Source organism: Spinacia oleracea, chromosome 2, assembly GCF_020520425.1.
Source record: "Spinacia oleracea cultivar Varoflay chromosome 2, BTI_SOV_V1, whole genome shotgun sequence".
In the NCBI taxonomy this organism is placed as follows: domain Eukaryota; kingdom Viridiplantae; phylum Streptophyta; class Magnoliopsida; order Caryophyllales; family Amaranthaceae; genus Spinacia; species Spinacia oleracea.
Window position 1 is genome coordinate 51,717,541 of NC_079488.1, and position 18,134 is coordinate 51,735,674.

Consider the following 18,134-nt stretch of genomic DNA (forward strand, 5'->3'; position numbering starts at 1 on the left):
GTAGTTCTGTGTCGATTGTATATCATAAACGTTAAACCAGATGTAATCACGTTGACAACACTACTCATATGTTTGTGCCGACTAAATTCCCATTGGAAGAGTAACGCAAACAGAAAAGAAAATGGGTACCATTAAAAACCTAACATTTATAGCTCAACAAATCATGAAATATAAAGGCTTAGTATAAGGTGGATATATGCTGGATCAAGCATGTGTAGCCTTATTGTGGCAATTGTAAGTAATTCAAATTAAAACTTTCACTAGAAAAGTGTATAGAGCTATAGACTACTCCGTATATAGTATCAAATGCAAACTTGTAACATACTCCGTATGCAGGTTCGAGAAGATTCCAATTCGAGAAGATTCCAATTCAGTATATCTAAATTCACCCAAAACATAACGCAATATTGCAGAAATAACAGAGTGGAACAACCGGCATGGAAACAAACAATGTCAATTAAAACCCATTAACCTGAATCCCAACAAAAGCTATATATATATATATATATATATATATATATATATATATATATATATATATATATATATATATAGGTAGAAGAGAAGTAGGATAACTCTTTATCATATTATCTACCATCTTATCATATTAAGTGATCAATAATGACAAGACTCTAATATTATTTATTTAATTAGTTTATAACTTAATTAAATATGATGATATGGAAATCCTACGTGGATGCTTTAAATGCTCTCCAAAATAACCCCCTTTGTTTATATATACTAGAATTTTAACCCGTGTGATGCACGAATTCTATTAAATTGTTAAGTTAAAATAACACTCTTATGCATACCAACTGCTATATTTATATAATAGATTAGATTATTTTTTTATTTTGGATTGAATTTTATTTTGTTTTTATTTTTTTTAATTATTAGAGTGTTTGATTTTTGATGAAGTTGTACATTGGATTAGTGTTTGATTTTGGATTTAATTTTATTTTAGATTGGTGTTTGATTTTGGATGAATTTTATTTTAGATTTATTTTTTGATTATTTGAGTGTATGATTTTGGATGGAGTTGTATATATTAGTATTTAATTAATTAAAATATCTACTTGACACCTAATTAATTATCTACGTGGCACTCGATTTTTTTAATTCAAAAATAAATTAGAAATGTTATTTTTCATTGGCCTAAACCATTAATAATCCTAGGTGGCGTTCTAATATTTCAGCAAATATGCCTCCTTTAAATATATATATATATATATATATATATATATATATATATATATATATATATATATATATATATATATATATATATATATATATATATATATATAGGGAGAGAGATAGAGAGAGAGAGGGGGAGAGAGAGAGAGAGAGAGAGAGAGAGAGAGAGAGGCTCCCGTAAGAACACTTCTTACGGTAAGAACACCTTCTTAACCGTTGGATGTAATTTAATCTAACTGCTGAGATTTGTCCATTACTAATGGCAAGTTTTGTAATTTTGCTGAAGATTTTTTTTGTTTCCTTCGTTTTTTATTTTCTGTGATTTTCTTTCTCTCTCTAATTTTTTTTTGCTTATTTCTCTCTCCTCTTCTCGCGCAGTCATCTTCAATCGAACACGAAGGAATCGCAATTTTTGTTCAAATTCTTCATCAAATTCATTATATCTCCTGCATTTTACTTGATTATCTGATTTCGATTTCAGATAGTCAAAGTTCGATTCTGATTGATTTTCTGATCGATTTTTCTCAATCGATCGATTCTGTTCATCAAAATTTTCACAGAATTTTCAGCAATTGTCGAAGGTATGTGATGTCAAATTGTAATTTTTTATTTTTTTGTTCGTTATATTGGTGAATTCGACATTTGATTTTGTTTTTTTGAATCATATTAGTTTGGATTGTTGTTTTGATTATGAACTTTTTCGTAATTTGATTTTCATTTGATTTCTAGGTTTTTAATGTTTTTAAATTGTTCCTGTTTGATTTCGTGTTAGTTTTTGTTGTTGTTTTGGATTTAATCTCTGATAATTCTTAATTTTTTTTTTCAGGTTATTTGTGCTCTGTTTTTATTTGTCATGGCTACTGCTGAAGTTGCTTTGTTACCTCGTAGTTCTAGTTCATCAGTTACATCAGGTATGATTTAATTCTCACCCTGGTTGTTGATGATGTTCTAAATTTTTTGTCATCGTGTTCTAAATATTTCTTCTTATGTTCTTTAGATCTTATTCTCTTGTCCGTACTCTTATTCATATTTTAACATTATTATTTTGGAAAATTTGATGGGAATAAGTCAACCTTTGCCCTATTTATTAATAATAAGTCTAACTTTTAATTATATATGATTAAGTTAACCTTTTATACCCATTTATTTTTAACAAGTTGTATTAAAATTTACCGATTGTAATAGGTACCATGTATGACATGGCAGTGGAAAAATGATATGTTGCGTGATTTTCAACAATTTTGGGTTCTTTTAAAAATTTCTTTTGTTTATTTAATTCTATCTATTTTCCCTTCCTCTTCACTTCTTCAGCGTCCCTCTTCTACTTCCCCTTTCTTCATAATCCCTCCATTAAATTTCATCCCTCCACTAAACTATCCCATTTTTTTCTTGTATTTCCAGATTTTTGCACCTGCAAATTTTGCTTGGATTATGAATTAATTTCTCTTGAACTTTCATTGCTGCATCTCTATCACTTTTTCCCGATGATTACATCAATGAAGAAGAAGATGCGAAGGTGGGTGAAGCTCATTAGCTATGGCAGAGAACGATGATCGGCAAAAAATATTGAATGCTTTTATTTTATTTAATTTTCTATTTGTTGTCGTATACGGAGTAACTGTATAAGTGAGAAAATTGTAAAGTGGGTGAGCCGTGCGTATTTGTCACAAGTTAATGCCACGCAGACACATTTTGGGAGTTGAAAGTGGAAGTTTACCGGTTCACAATTAATTTAACCGGTTACCGGTTAATTAACTTGTTAAAAATAAATGGGTATAAAAGGTTAACTTAATCAGATATAATTATAAGTTAGACTTATTATTAATAAATGGGGCAAAGGTTGACTTATTCCCATCAATTTTTCCTATTATTTTTATGTTCTAACTATTTATTTTTATGTTATGTACTTTTTGTGCACCTTTGTGAATTTTAATTTCATTTTCTAAAGTTTTTATTTCATGTTCTAAATTTTTGGTTTTATGTTCTGCACATTTTATGCACTAGCTGGTCTGAACTTTTTTTTTTTTCTTTTGCAGTTGGAATTATTAATAATGAACCATCAAGTTCTTCTGTTGGTACTCCTACAGTGTTTACTTCATTGAGCCCTGGTGGTACTAGGGAATGGATTCCTTCTTGTTCCGAGGAGTTAAACACTATTGTCGGAATGAACTTTAAAGATCATGAGGAAGGTTTATCATTTTATAAAGCTTATGCTACTGCTTCAGGTTTCAATTCTATAAAAAGTACTACTACAAGAAGCAAGAAGACCGGTGTAGTTGTGTTCCAGTATGTTGTATGCAATAAAGAAGGTTTTAAGGCGTCTCATAAGCCTATTGTGTAAGCTGTTGAAGAAAAATCAGACAAGGCTCGGTCTACACGAAGGCGAATGCTTACTCGTGTTGGTTGTGGTGCTGAAATGTGTATGAAAAACATTAATGGGTCATATGTTGTGACATATTTCAAAGAAGAACATAATCATCCTCTATACACTCCTGGTTGTGCTAAATTTCATAAACATGGGAGGAAAATGAGTCTTTTGCATAAGAAGATTATTATTGATAATTCAAAGGTGTTTTCCATTCTTGTGTTCTAATGTTTCCTTCCTACGTTCTAATATATTTTGTGTGTGTTCTAAATTGTGTTCTCTGTTTTCTTGTACAGGTTAACATTGGTCCAGTGAAGGCCTTTAGAATAACTAAGGAGTTAATTGGATCATATGACAATGTTGGTGCATCAAAGCAAGATTTCAAAAAATTTCAGAGAGATTTGAAGGCATTAATTGAAGGATTCGATACACAAATGTTTATCAACAATTTTCAGAATAAAAAGTTATTATGGAGTGCGTTCTTTTTTTATTATGAGTTAGATGCAGAAGGTCATCTCTATAGAGCATTTTGGGCAGATCCTATTTGTAGAAAGAAGTATGCTCTTTTTGGAGATATGGTTTCATTTGATACCACAATTAAAACAAATATGTAATGTTCTATTCTTTATGCTTTATGATCTAAACTGTTTGTTGTTATGTTCTAAACTATTCTGTTTTTTTCTAGGTACAATATGATATTTGGGCCATTTACTGGAGTTGATAACCATAAAAAGTGTATTACTTTTGCTGTTGCCTTTATATTTAATGAGGATATAGTGTCTTTCGAGTGGGTTTTTAGAATATTTGTGAAGGCAATGGGTGGTAATGAGCCTCTTTGTTTGATTACTGATGATGATCCTGCAATGAAAGTTGATTTTCCTAAAGTATTTCAGTCTACAGAGCATCGGTTTTGCATGTGGCATATTATGAAAAAGATGTCTGAGAAAGTGTGCCGTGATCTTCCACCAGATTCTGACTTTCTACAAAAGATTTGCAAAGCTGTTTGGAGTCTAGAGATTGAACCGGCTGAGTTTGAAGAGAGGTGGGCTAAGGTTATTAGTGAATTTAAGTTGGAAAACCATGACTGGTTGTTGCAGATTTATGATAAGCGTGAAATGTGGATTCCGGCTTATTTTAGGGATTTATTCTTGTGTGGTATTATGAGAACCACATCTAGGTCAGAGAGTGAGAATAACTTTTATACAAAGTTCACTAATGCACATCTTACCCTTGTTGAGTTTTATATGAGATTTGAAAGTGCATTAGATGCTCAACGCCATACTCAAGTTGAAAATGATAATTCTTCTAAACATAAACATCCTGAGTGCAAGACACGTTCTGCCATTGAGAAATTTGCCTCTGAAGTTTACACGACAACTGTTTTGTATGAGTTTCAAGATGAGGTGGAATCAACTCTTTTCTCTTGTGGTCTTGATGGTTTTAAGAAAGAATTTGGATTGGAAGTTTATACTATTGGAGAAGGTTGTCGTGTCCGCAAGTTTGATGTTCTTTTTAATGTTGAAACATTGGATACTAGTTGTTTATGCAAGTCATTTGAAAGGCAAGGGATTCCTTGTAGGCATATGGTTTGGGTTTGGAAGGCAAAACATATTCACAAAATTCCTGAGGCTTATGTGCTTAATCGATGGAGTATAATGGCATGTAAGAAGCCGATTTTTGATTTAGAAGGGAATGTGTTGGAGCAATGTGTTCAAGTTGTAGATAGGAAGAGATTGTTGAATGATTTGTTTTGTGAAATTCACTCTTGTGTGAGTTTGGCCCAAGGGAATGAATTGACACTTAGTGCTCTTGTGGACAATCTTCGATCATTGAGGTTAGATTTGGAATCCTAAAGTAGTATTGTTGATGGATCGAGTGTTAGTGTTTCTAGCAATGCTCAAGATATTGAATTTCTTATTGGAGCTAGTGTGCCTATTGAAATTTTGATCAACCGCCTAAAGTTTCAAAGAACAAAGGGACCGGGGTTCAAGTTCATGGTAGTGGAAGTGATAAACGGTTGAAGAGTGATAAAGAAAAAGATGTTGAACAAAGTCAGAAGAATAAGAGGTTGTGTAAAGGATGTAAGAAGATGGGTTACCATGATATTCGTAATTGTCCCGAAAAAAAGAAGTAAAAATGTAAGTAATATTGCTTTTATAAAAAAATATTTCATGGTTTAAGTTTTTATTTTATTATGTTCCAAAACATATTGCCTTGTGTTCTAATCTTTTGTATTTGTGTTCTAGTTGTCTTCTGTTTGTTTTTTGTACTTTTTTTTAATAATATATAACAATGTGTTTAAAATATTTCAATATGTGTTTGATTCTTCGGGGGTTTCTATGTTCTGGTTCTTTTATATTCTAATGTTCCAGAATAGAGGCCTTGTGTTCTATATATTCAGGTACTGTATGTTCTATATTTTTCCCTGTTTTTTTTGCTTATTTTAAATATTAATGTCAATGAAATTTTTTTTTTCAGATTGTTGCTAGAACACTCAATGACTTCATTGGAGGACAGATACTTTATCTTTTTTTATTTACTCATTGCATATTATAATTTATTTGTTTTTAGAACACAATTGTTATTTTACAGTTGACATTTATTACCTTGTAATTTTTTATTCGTTTTTTATGAAATATTCATTTAATATATGAATTTCTGGTTTTTTTAATATCGTATGTTTAAAGTTCGTCTTCGGTATTAGGATTTAACTTTGTATATTTTTTAGACTTCTTATCCCTTAGAACATGGTCTTGCCATTTTAGAACATAACCATTGTGTTTTAGAACATGTCCAATTAAGTTTTGATATTTCAATATTATTTTACATAGGACTACTATGTGTTCAAAATATGCTTTTGTGTATCAGAATTTTGTATTAGAACATATCTTGCAATTATTAGAACTTGCCATTTTATCTTTTGAAACATGGTAAATTAATAGTAAATAAACATGCATATAACCCATGATAAATCAATATTTTAGAAATCAACACATGGAAATATTATCCAAAATAACACACGGAAATCAACACACATAATGTTTTCCAAATATTATCCAGAATACGTAACCTTGGTTCAAATTAAAACAGCAACACACAGAAATTATAATCCAAACTACATTTAAGTCAAAGTTTTATATAAGAAAGTTCTACTCTAATCATATTTAAGCTAATCCATCCTCATCTCTTTCTTCCATCTCCTTGACTTCACTGAAATCTAATGATGCACGTCATTTAGCTTTGATGATAATATCTTCCCACAATATTCTACCCTCAGTCTTTTGAGTGTTTCAATCTGCAATTAACAAAAAAAACCATTAGAAACATCGTTTTTTACTTGAAAGTACAATATTGTGGGAAAAATATGTTTTCCAGCTTAGTTCTTTGTTATTTCTGTTGTTTAATGATTTTTTGTTCTTCTTTGTTCCTCTTTTTTTTTATTTTTTTTATGCATCATGTTCTAAAACAGAATGTCTTGTGTTTTAATTTGTGTCACATATGTTCTAAACTAGTTTATTGAAACAAATAATACTTACATTGTCTTTCTCAAGTCCACAATCCCATTGATCTGCATCTTCTGTCTCATATGTCTCCATGTGCCTCATCAAAAAAACTCCACAATCATTCTTGTTGTTTAGGCTTCTCCATGGCATTTTTATTGTCCGTGTTTTGAACGAATCCACATAGTCTGTGGTTTCAATCTTGTCGATGTGGCAGAAAAATTTGGCAAATCCTCTCAACTGAGTAAGAATAAAAAACATTTATTGCATTTGTTTTTTTAATTATATTTTACAATTAAAATGAAAGAATCATATAATGTATTACCATTTGTTTCGGTTCATTTCCATATTTCTTGAAAAAATAAATCTTTGCTGGCAATGGTCTGTTATCGATCAAATCAAGTGTGTTGTTCAAGAAATTCACGCAAAGCAGGTAGAAGTGTGCTCCATTTACGACAGACATGAATAGATGTTTAGTAAAATAGATATTAGTCCCAGGTTCTATGTTCATATTATTCAACAGTTTAAACTCAAATAAATCCAACAGGTTCTATGTTCATGTTCTAATTATTCCTTAACAAGTTCTAATCTTAAATTCATTATGTTCTAATCTTACTCTATCATGTTTTAAAGAATTTATATCAAGTATAAGTTTACATCTTACCAGTTGGATATGTTTTAAGTTGTCCACTCCAGCATGTTTCATCTCCTTTTGCATCCTTGTAAACAGAAATTCCATCCTCTCTTCTTGCGTATCCTTTGTATTGAAATACTTGTTTGAGCACAGTATAAGCTGGAAATTTAAGTTCAGTGTTAGATTTCATTGGTAATAAGTTATTCATACAACATTAATTAAATGTAAAATAATACACTTACGTAAATTTGTGTGGAGAAAAAGAATCTGTTTGTTTTCTGTACACTCCTTATGTTTTCGATGTTTAGCATATATGAATATGCATCAATAATGTTGTTCACCACATGTTCCTTATCTGCAAGAGTGTGCATATCCTCTCTATTGATTGTGTTTACACTGTCATCATACATGGTTTCCCTATATATGATAGTTGTGATTAATTATTATAACAAATAGATGAAATGTTTATAATATCATGTTAAATTACGTAAAAGAGATGTACTTTAAAACTTACGTTATCTCCTTCAGCAAACGCATACTCTGCCAGCCTCCTATAACTTTCTTCCATGTTCTTGAATTTGCTTTCATTTTCAATCATGAAAGGAGACCTTAAGTTCAATGGAAGTCTATCCAAATTCCTTTTTTCCCTTCCTGCTTTTGTTTCAATGATATTTTCTTTGTCCCTGTTTAACACAATAGTATTTATTTATTATTAAAAGCTTATTTATATTAAACAAAGGAATTTATGTTCCAATTTCTAAGGCACATGTTCCATATATTCTGTTTCATGTTCCAAACTAACATGTTAGCTCTTATTTTCAACTGGAAAGAATTGTGTTATTTTAAAGTCTTTAAAATAATTTTTTATAAATATATTGTTTTCAAAATACATAATTTTTTAAAAAATCCCATCCAAAATACATTAATACAAATACTTTACCCTTGCCTCTTTTCCTTGCCCTTCTATTTTGCATCTCCAACGGTAAGAATTTTCTCGCTTTCCATAGCTGCTGCATCTGCCATTTTCATCAAATTTTCAGAAGCTGACTCATCTGTTCCCTGTTTTGGTGAAGCTGGGGTAACAATGTTATGCTCTGGATTTTCAGCTTTTTGTTCTTGATTGATTGGCGAGGGAGATAGTATGTTGAAGCTTGTGTATTTTGCAATTGCGATCCTAGTGGCTTCTCGTGTTTTGTTTGATGCAGTTTTAGTGGCAGGCTTCATGATTTCAGGCTCGGAAGGAATTTCAGGATCTGGGCTTGAGGTTCTTATTCTGAACCGTAAAGTTGGGATATCTAGCCTTGGAGTAATGAAATCCTCTGGATTGCTCCAGTACTTCTCGTATCTGTGCATCTCTAGGAGTGCTTTGTATCTTCTTTTCATTAGCTCTTTGCTCATAATACATATTCCATGCATTTGCCATTAAGTTGTCCAACTCCTCCATGAATCCAGGCTCGTTAAACAGATGTTGATCCTGGCTTAGAATTGATGGGGTAGTTGTATCGGCCTCGTTAAACATTTCATGCGCTTTGTCTAGCATGTTGTACATCTCGCTGACATTGGAAGCAAGCGTCTTTGCCAATGTATTAAAGTTTTTCAAAAATTCCTACAATGTTGTAAACAATATATTAATATATTATTTTATTTCAAATTTTCTAATTAGGACATATAATTCTATTTTAGTTTTTAAGATAGTCAAATTTAGAACATATGCATAATTAATTAGAACACACGATGGAAAGTTTAGAACATTAGACAAACATAAGTATTATGAATATTTAAAACTTAGAACACAAGCATATATAATTGGATTATTAACTTAAAAATTTAGAACATTGAAGAAACATTAGTATAAATAATATTGAAAAGTTAGAACATAAGCATACATAATTGAACCATTAATTGGAAAGGATAGAAAAATAGAGAAGTATAAGAATAATCATATACTGTATGTGTTTCAACCCTTCACTAACATGTTCTAAATATTTCTAGTTTTGTGTTTTATGATTTTTTAACATGTTCTACAGACTTCTTATGTATGTTCCAATGTTTTCCTTGCATGTTCTAAAATTCATTTGTATGAGTTCTAAGTATGTCTTAACATGTTCTAAACTGTAACAGAAGTGTGCTAATTAAATCTGATGATGTTCTTACCATCATTTCAGTTTTTGAATTTGAAGAAGTTCCTGCCATATTTGTTGCTTCTGTTGTTTTTGGGATTTCAGGATTGGGCACAGCATTTCCCGAGACATTTGGTTCAGCTCCTATGCGATTCAGCACTATACCTTGTCCAAATCCTCTTGTCTTCTCGATGGCAATTCTTTCTGTCATTCTTTTTCTATTCCACACCGACAAAAGTGGGATTTCTCTTGGTACTTGTTGGCCTCCTCTTTGTAATCGATCGAAGTACAACACCTGTTCATATCAGAAACGGTAGAGGTCCCGTATAGAAAGAAGTTCCTGCTTTCCATTCACACACAGATTTCTTCCAATGTTTGTACATAAACGTGCTGCAATCTAGATTAGCAATACAGCTGTACATGAACCTGATGGATACTTGTGGGTTTGTGGTTGATATCATACAGGAGTTCACTGCAGCAATTATGAAGTTCCAAATGAACTCATTGCATACAGGTCGACTCATTAGCTCCTTTATTCTAGCAATCAGTGGCAAGTTTGTTGGGCTCCCCTTCCTCAGGTTAAAACTTCTCCTCCATGTTGATAAGAACTCTATGTAATTATCACTGATATCCTCATTTTCTGGCTCCACAATTTCTTTCCCTCCCAATGGTACACCATGCACCTGATGAACGTCTTCTGGTGTGACAAAAATTTCACCACTTCCTGGCAGAATGATTGAATGTCGGTCTACATTAGAGCTCATAACTATGTATTCTGCCAATGCTGAATTATGATTTGCCATGCTGAGACTCAGAAATCCCCCAAATCCAATTTTCCTGATAGCTTCCTTGTGCTCGTCAGACATTTTCTTCATAAGTTCAATCAATTGGGTTGGTGGAATTTTCTGATACAAGACCACCTTTTTCTTTTTCTTTTTCTTTGGAACAATCGGCATTGCATCCTCATCAATCTCCAATAACTGCAGATCATCATCACCATGCTCTTCGATTTTCTTTAATTTTCCCTTGTCTTTGTCTGCTTTTGTCACAATCTGTAATAAAAACATATAGAACGTATGATGAGCAAGAATATAACATACCATTCATATTTTAGAACATGTAAACATATTACAAATTATAAGAATATAAGATCTTAACTAATTTAATTATGTTCATTTATATATTAGAACATAAGGTCTTATTTTGTTTTAAATTCTTAAATCAGCATGTAAGTATTTTCTCTTATGTTCTAATTAACTTTACACATGTTTTAATTAATCAGGCATGTGTTCTAATTAGTATTAATATGTTCTAAGTCACTGTCACATGTTCGATTTAATATTTTTATGTTCTAGTTCAATGAACACATGTTTGAATTAATATTTCTTGTGTTCTAATATTTTTTAACATGTTCCAAAAAAAATTATTTTGGTTTTTTCAACCATATTTTATGTATTCTAGTTTATTGTCATGAAATTTTAATATTGTAAATTTTACCTGTAATTGTTGTCTTTTTCTCTTTTTCAACGGCTTTTCTTCCTCTTCCTCTTCCTCTTCTTGTTCTTCTTCTTTTTCCACTTCAAAATCTTCGTCATCTTCCTGATCTTCTTCATCGATCTCAGAGTCTTCTTTCTTTATTGTTTTACGGGATTTTCTCCCAACTCTCTTTCTAGCTTCCTTTACAATCTCTCCCTTTTCCTCCTCTTCTTCAACAGCCTTCTCAGATTCTTGCACTCTTAAGCTTCTTCGGGTTGGTGTTCTTATTCCCAAGGCCTTGGCTGCCTTCCACTGTACCACTCCCTTTTCCTTTTTTGCAAGTCCTTTGTCATCCTTTTCGTCTTCCTTTTTCGTTTTTGCATTCTTCTCCTTTTTTGTTCTTTTCTTTGGTGGTTGTGTCCTTGCAACTTTGAATTGACTAAGCAGTATATCAATATATGTTTCTTCATCGTCTTCTTCCATTGGATCTTCTGCTTCATCTTCAAGGATTTTTTCCACTCGTCGAACTGGTTGCAACTTTGTCTTTGCTGCCACGCTTTTTCTTTTCATTTTTCTTGGAGCAGACGCAACAATTTCATCTATGTTAATGTTTTCATCTTTTTCATTAACTTTCTGCCTGTTAAACAGTAAAAATAAGGTAGAATTTATATTAGAACATGAGGTGTTATTGTGTTCTAAATTCTTAAATCATATTCAAATAAACTACTCTTATGTTCTAATTCAGTTAACACATGTTTTAATTAATCAGTCTTGTGTTCTAATTATATTTTATATGTACAAATTAATTTTACTCATGTTCTAATTAAACATTCTTATGTTCTAACTGTTAGGTTATGACAAATATAAATCATATATTTCATGCGGAAAAATCATAAAACCAGGATTCCAAATTAATTACCACATAATCAATTAGCATAATTTAGGATACAAACATGTGATGCGTGCCTTCCCTAGCTAGGTGCTCCGGAACCGAACAAGAACAAGTTTAGGACTCCAAATGTCGCCCCTCCGTAGATAGTCCACAGCACGTTCGGATCCGCCTTAGATTCAACCAACTAGGATATTCTCTAAGGTATTATGTTTATTCGGAAAGGCTAATTATTAATTTAGACAATTTATTAAATTCGTATTTGAACTTAAACTATATGAATACTCATTGATTGTTGTGTATAAATTGTGATTATGAACCACATATTTATAGGGTGGAAATAACGGACTTAGATTTCTACTAGGATTCAAATAACTAAATCAATTAGAATTCTAGTTAAATTAATCCATTATAATTTAATGTTTAATCAAACACCTAAGTGTTTTAGATTTCGCAAACATTCAAATCGAGTAGAATTAGGAAAACGATTAATCAAGCAATCCTAAACCACCAAGGAGTTGTTCGTACGTAGCATTGCAGCCACGCAACCACAAGGGTCGTTGGTGCGCGGCTCGGCCCAAGGCAGGCGCTGGCAGCACGCAGCCCATCATGGGCGCTGCTGCTGGGCCTTGCCTTGCTCGCTTGCTGCGCGATGGGCTTTGCCTAGATCGCTTCTCGCGGGCTTCGCAGGCCTTGCTGCTCGCTGCACGCGGGTTTCGCTAGGCGCGGGTCTGGCTTCGTGCTGGGCCTTGCGTCTAGCTTGCTCGTCCGACGATCGTTTCGTACGTCGCGCTTCCGTTTCGTTTCCCGATTCCGGAATTCATTTTCGATTCGAACAATATTTAATATTTCCGATTCCGAAATTTATTTCCCATTTGAACAAATATTTAATATTTCCGATTCCAGAATTTATTTTCGATTCCGACAATATTTCCGATTCCGGTACTATTTCCGTTTCAGGCAATATTTCCTATTTCCGGCAATATTTCCATTTCCGATAATATTTTCCGGTACGTACCATGTTTCCGTTTCCGGTAACATCTACGACTTGGATAATATTTATATTTCCGCTATCATCCATATTTCCGTTTCCGGCAATATCATCGTTTCCGGAGCATTCATATTTTGCCTTTTGACGATTTCAGCTCCCACTGGAACCGAGATCCGTCGATTCCGAATATCCATAGATGGAGTATTTAATGCCATTAAATACTTGATCCGTTTACGTACTATTTGTGTGACCCTACGGGTTCAGTCAAGAGTAAGCTGTGGATTAATATCATTAATTCCACTTGAACTGAAGCGGCCTCTAGCTAGGCATTTAGCTCACTTGATCTCACTGAATTATTAACTTGTTAATTAATACTGAACCGCACTTATTAGACTTAACATAGAATGCATACTTGGACCAAGGGCATTATTTCCTTCAGTCTCCCACTTGTCCTTAGGGACAAGTGTGCATTTCCTAATTCCTTTGCCGCTCGATGCTTGCTCTTGAACATAAGGTAAGAGTTGTCATCCTTATTATGTCCAGAGGTGTTTCTCGGTTTCAGAGTTCAACTGATCAAATAAACAGATAATTATAGCCTATGATTCATCCGAGCACGGCCATGCATTTCACAGCTTCTAGCTCTCCGAGTGGCCTTGTACAACTTTTAAGCATCTCATCCCAATTTATGGGAGGACAATCCCAATCTTGCGATCTTGAGATTAGACTTCGTTTGATAGGTGATTACCTGAGCGTTGCCTTTATAGCCTCCTTTTACGGTGCGACGGTTGGTCAACGTCAAAGCAACCAGTTCTCAAACAAGTAATCTCAAATCACTCAGGTATTGAGGATTTAGTGTCTAATAATTTTAATGAAATTTACTTATGACAGATTTTCATCTCTTACAGTAAAGTTTCATAGGTCTTGTCCGATACTAGTCTTCCCAAAGTAAGTATCTATGCAAATGATTATGACATTGCCATGTCCACATAATTCAAGAAACAAAACTACTAGTCATCTTGCATTCTAATCGTCTAACGTTTTCTATGCGTCCAATTTTATAGAAAACTCCGACTAGGGACCATTTTCAACCTTTGACATTCAAGTTCACTTGATAGACATTTCTTAGTCACAGGACTGGTCCTGACAGTCTATCTTGAATATATATCGTCAAATTTGAAGGGACTCATCATTTAATACTAAACCAAGATTAAATGGAATATGAAAATACATTTCATATATGATAAATGTTCAACCCTAATGTTCTACCGCCATGGGCCTCGAACCCATCCTTAAAACAGTTCATGGAATTCAAAGCTATGCTTGATTTCCAGTGCCACAATGTGAGTGTTGTTTCTCACTTGTTGCATAGGTTTAGTTATCCTGCTTTGCCAATCTTAATATCTTTTCATCGAATGTTCTTCGAGATATGATGATAAGATCTTTTGAGTGTGTTTATTTTGTGATCTAGTCTTTTCTTGCTTCAAGAGTGGTTCTACGCATTTTTCAATGAAGAACCATCAAGCCAGCAGACATGTGATCTACCCAAGTTCAGTGAAGAACTCTTTAACATAAACAACCCTGTTTTATTGCTTCTTAGGCAATAAGTACTTTTACTTCAACTTTATAGGTTGCTAGTGATGCTTTGTTTGGAATTACTTATCCAAGCAGTTCACAGATATGTGGAATACTTTCCAGTTGTATCTTAGAACATAGAAATTAATATTTTAATATCCCATGCAACAACTCATGGTCTCCAATCCATGTTGCCATTTCAAAACACGATGCTCTATAGCTCGTCCTTATCAATGGTTAACTCCAAAGGGTCTTTCTTGATCCTTTGCCAGTGTTTATGCGTGTAGCATCAATATTTAGAATATCTTTATTTCCTTGAATCAAGAACTATTCCTATGTACCTTTTCAAGTACCATAAGTATTCTTGATCTCAATCTAGTTGATCTTCACTTAGATCAATAGAGATTGGTATATGTTCGTCATGCCTAAAGTCATACGATACGTTTTTGGCGATCCTCATATTATATTATATACATGATAAATTCTTTTGCAGAATAATTCCCAATTGAATTCTATTCATGTAACTTTAGCTCAATCAGTTACAGTAGATACTGAATCCAACTAAATTCTTTGACATATAATATAGGTGAAGAATCTCATTAGATTCTTTGATGTTTAACTTAGTAAATGCTTATACATAGTTCAAACATTCATTACTTAGATTTATTCATATGGATCGAATATCTCCAATGGAGTCTTTCGTGTTTGATTTAGTAAATGCCATTACTAAACAATATCATAAGATCTTTGTAAATAGATCTTAATACCCAGTATGTACTAAGTTTCGCCTTGGTCCATCATTGATGAATAATTTCAAACCTAAGTCATTAGCATTTGAATGTTATTTCACAATAGAGAGATATGTGTGTGATACACATAGGACCAATTAAGTTTTTATGTACTCCCACTAAACTTCTTATATATCTATAAGAATTATGTACATTTTATGAAACTAAAATACTTATTAGCTTCACTAAAATACATTTCTAATTCCCAATTTACTTGCTTAAATCTGTACTTAGATTTCATAAGCTAGCATTCATTTCAAGCATTATTTGGATCCACAAATCCTATGACATGCCATGTACATAGTTTCTTCCAACATTTGATTTGAGGAAGATGTTTTGTCATCCAATTGCCATATGTACCAATATGCAATCATTGCTTGATTTATAGACTTGAGCATTATGATTATGCATGAGGTTTCAACACAATTCATGCCATGAATTTTCTTGTAACCTTTAGCAACTAATCTAGCTTTGTGTGTGAACACAATTTCATGTTTGATGGTTTTTATCCTTAAAACAAATTTGCAACCAATAGGTGTAAAACTATTCTTGCAAATTAACAAAATTTCAATTTTGTCATCAAAACATTGAGTATGTTTTATGGCCTCTAACCATTTAAAACATTTGAGTCTATATATGGCCTCTAACCATTTTAGGGAATCTGGGTTTCGTCATAGCTTTCTTACAGGTCACAAACTCATTAATCTACATGATAATAGTTTGACTGCAAGTTGTTGGTTTCTTCACTATCTAATAGAAGAATCTCATAGTTTCAGTGACTTGAACTCTATGCCTATTTGGGTATAGAACATCAAACAAATAGAATATCAATAGCCACTTGAAAGTCCTTTGAATATTCTGTTCTCCTTGAAGCACTTGTAAAGTCTTCTAAGAGATGTCTATTCTTTAAAGCCACTTCTAAAGTCTTCAAAGAATAAGTTCGGATTTTCTGAAGCACTTCGAAAAGCCTCCGGAATGTCCATTTATGTTTGTTGTTCGCCTCGAAGACTTTCAAGGTCTATTTTCTCCCACTTGTAATTTTGGAAACGAATCTCCAAAAGGACATCATTTCGAGCAAACAAACATTATGTTCTCAAAAATTCGTGGTAGAAACAATACCCTTGTGTCTCATTTGAATAAATCACAATGAAACATATATCTATACTTGGGGCCTTAGTTTGTTGAATAACAAACACTAAGCTCCCACTAAGTTTAGGAACTCTTTAGATATATTATGAAAAGATATTTTGAAATTAATTTTCAATAGCTTTGACGAATTTGGTTTAGTTTGGTGGTAGTTGAGCATTTTGTTTTAGAAATTATAGGAAAAGTCTTTATGATCCATCATTGATCGAATCAAGTACTAATTGACTTCGATTATTCCAACTAAGATATGCCATATCTTATGGACCTAGATTGTGAAATTACAACACACAATCATTGATGATCATATTTGGTCTCAAGTAATCATCAACATGATCTAACCTAGATCTTTATGATTTCTTGCCAAGTGGATTTTATACTTCTGAATCTTTGAACTAGCCAAACAGATTCAACTTATATCACATTTGAGTAAATAAACCTATATTCACTCAAATCCATGTGAAATAATAAAGTCTTAAAATCTTTCTTTAGCTTTGAACTCTATTGTCTAGGCGTTCTAACAATAGTTCATATCTTTTGTTACTTTCAACAAGTAAGACTAGTTGTCTTAAAATGATCTAGAAATCAATCAACTTTCAAAAGTCCATTAAAATAGAGCTTGTGAATGTTAACTTGTTGATATGGTCTAAGCAATAATGCCAAAGATTAGTGGAACTCAAATCAAGGGGTTGATTTGAACCTAGTAAAGTTCTTATTTAAAGAGTTGTTTGTTTTAATCAAGCATATTGACTCAACCCGTAAATGACCATTTCATTCAAATAAACAAACATTGTTTTTGTTCTTCTGAATGTGAGTCTTTCTGTGTTTGAAAACAGAAATTTAGGTATGCTGATTGTGGAACAAAATAGCCATTAAGTTCCAGCCTTTGAAAGGACTAAAAACAAACTAGATGACCCTACAACTAATGTAGCATTGCCATGCTTCATTTCCCACTTGTAGGCCATTAGTGTAGCCTAGCTTCCATTGTTTGAGTTATTTACCGAAGTAAGAACCTCAAGCGGTATATGATACCAAGGAAGTTTGATTGCTAGGTCACTTCTCTTTAAACATAAACTTATAGGTAGAAACGGAATCGTAAATTCCTTTCATTTGTTCCTTGTTTTCCTATTTCTTGTACCCTTTCTTATAGCCTTAAGAATTGAATTCTTTAGTGTTGACTTTTATACTTTGTTTAGACATGTCCAATGTCACTACAACAAAGTTCTTACCATTTTAATTTATGTTGAACATTTTATTTCAACTGGATGATCTTACCAGAAGCTTCTAAAGTTCTCTAAGCATCTATCTATTCGAATGTCTAGGAACTAGACTCATTCGATAATTAAATGGAAAAAGGATTTTAGGTTGTTAACCATTGGTAAAGCTGAGTGTTTAAACTCAATGCTTTATGATCTCAAAACTACATTGTATTTTGAATTCACAAGAACCAATCGATTTG

General features: G+C 32.6%; 1 protein-coding gene across 1 annotated transcript; it reads left to right on the forward strand.

Annotated features, from left to right (window-relative positions):
* Positions 1-210: 210 nt before the first annotated feature.
* Positions 211-5,415, forward strand: LOC130467420 (protein FAR1-RELATED SEQUENCE 5-like). Its single transcript, XM_056835924.1, has 6 exons — positions 211-234; positions 2,024-2,108; positions 3,234-3,422; positions 3,540-3,766; positions 3,859-4,172; positions 4,248-5,415. Exons 1-6 carry the CDS (start codon positions 211-213, stop codon positions 5,413-5,415), a joined length of 2,007 nt encoding a protein of 668 aa, XP_056691902.1.
* The last annotated feature ends 12,719 nt before the right edge of the window (positions 5,416-18,134 follow it).

Coding starts and splice junctions, on each gene's coding strand:
- LOC130467420 (XM_056835924.1), top strand. CDS start 211: ATGTGTAGCCTTATTGTGGCAATT. Junction 3,423..3,539: donor AGCTTATGCTACTGCTTCAG/GTTTCAATTCTA, acceptor CTATTGTGTAAG/CTGTTGAAGAAAAATCAGAC. Junction 4,173..4,247: donor ACCACAATTAAAACAAATAT/GTAATGTTCTAT, acceptor GTTTTTTTCTAG/GTACAATATGATATTTGGGC.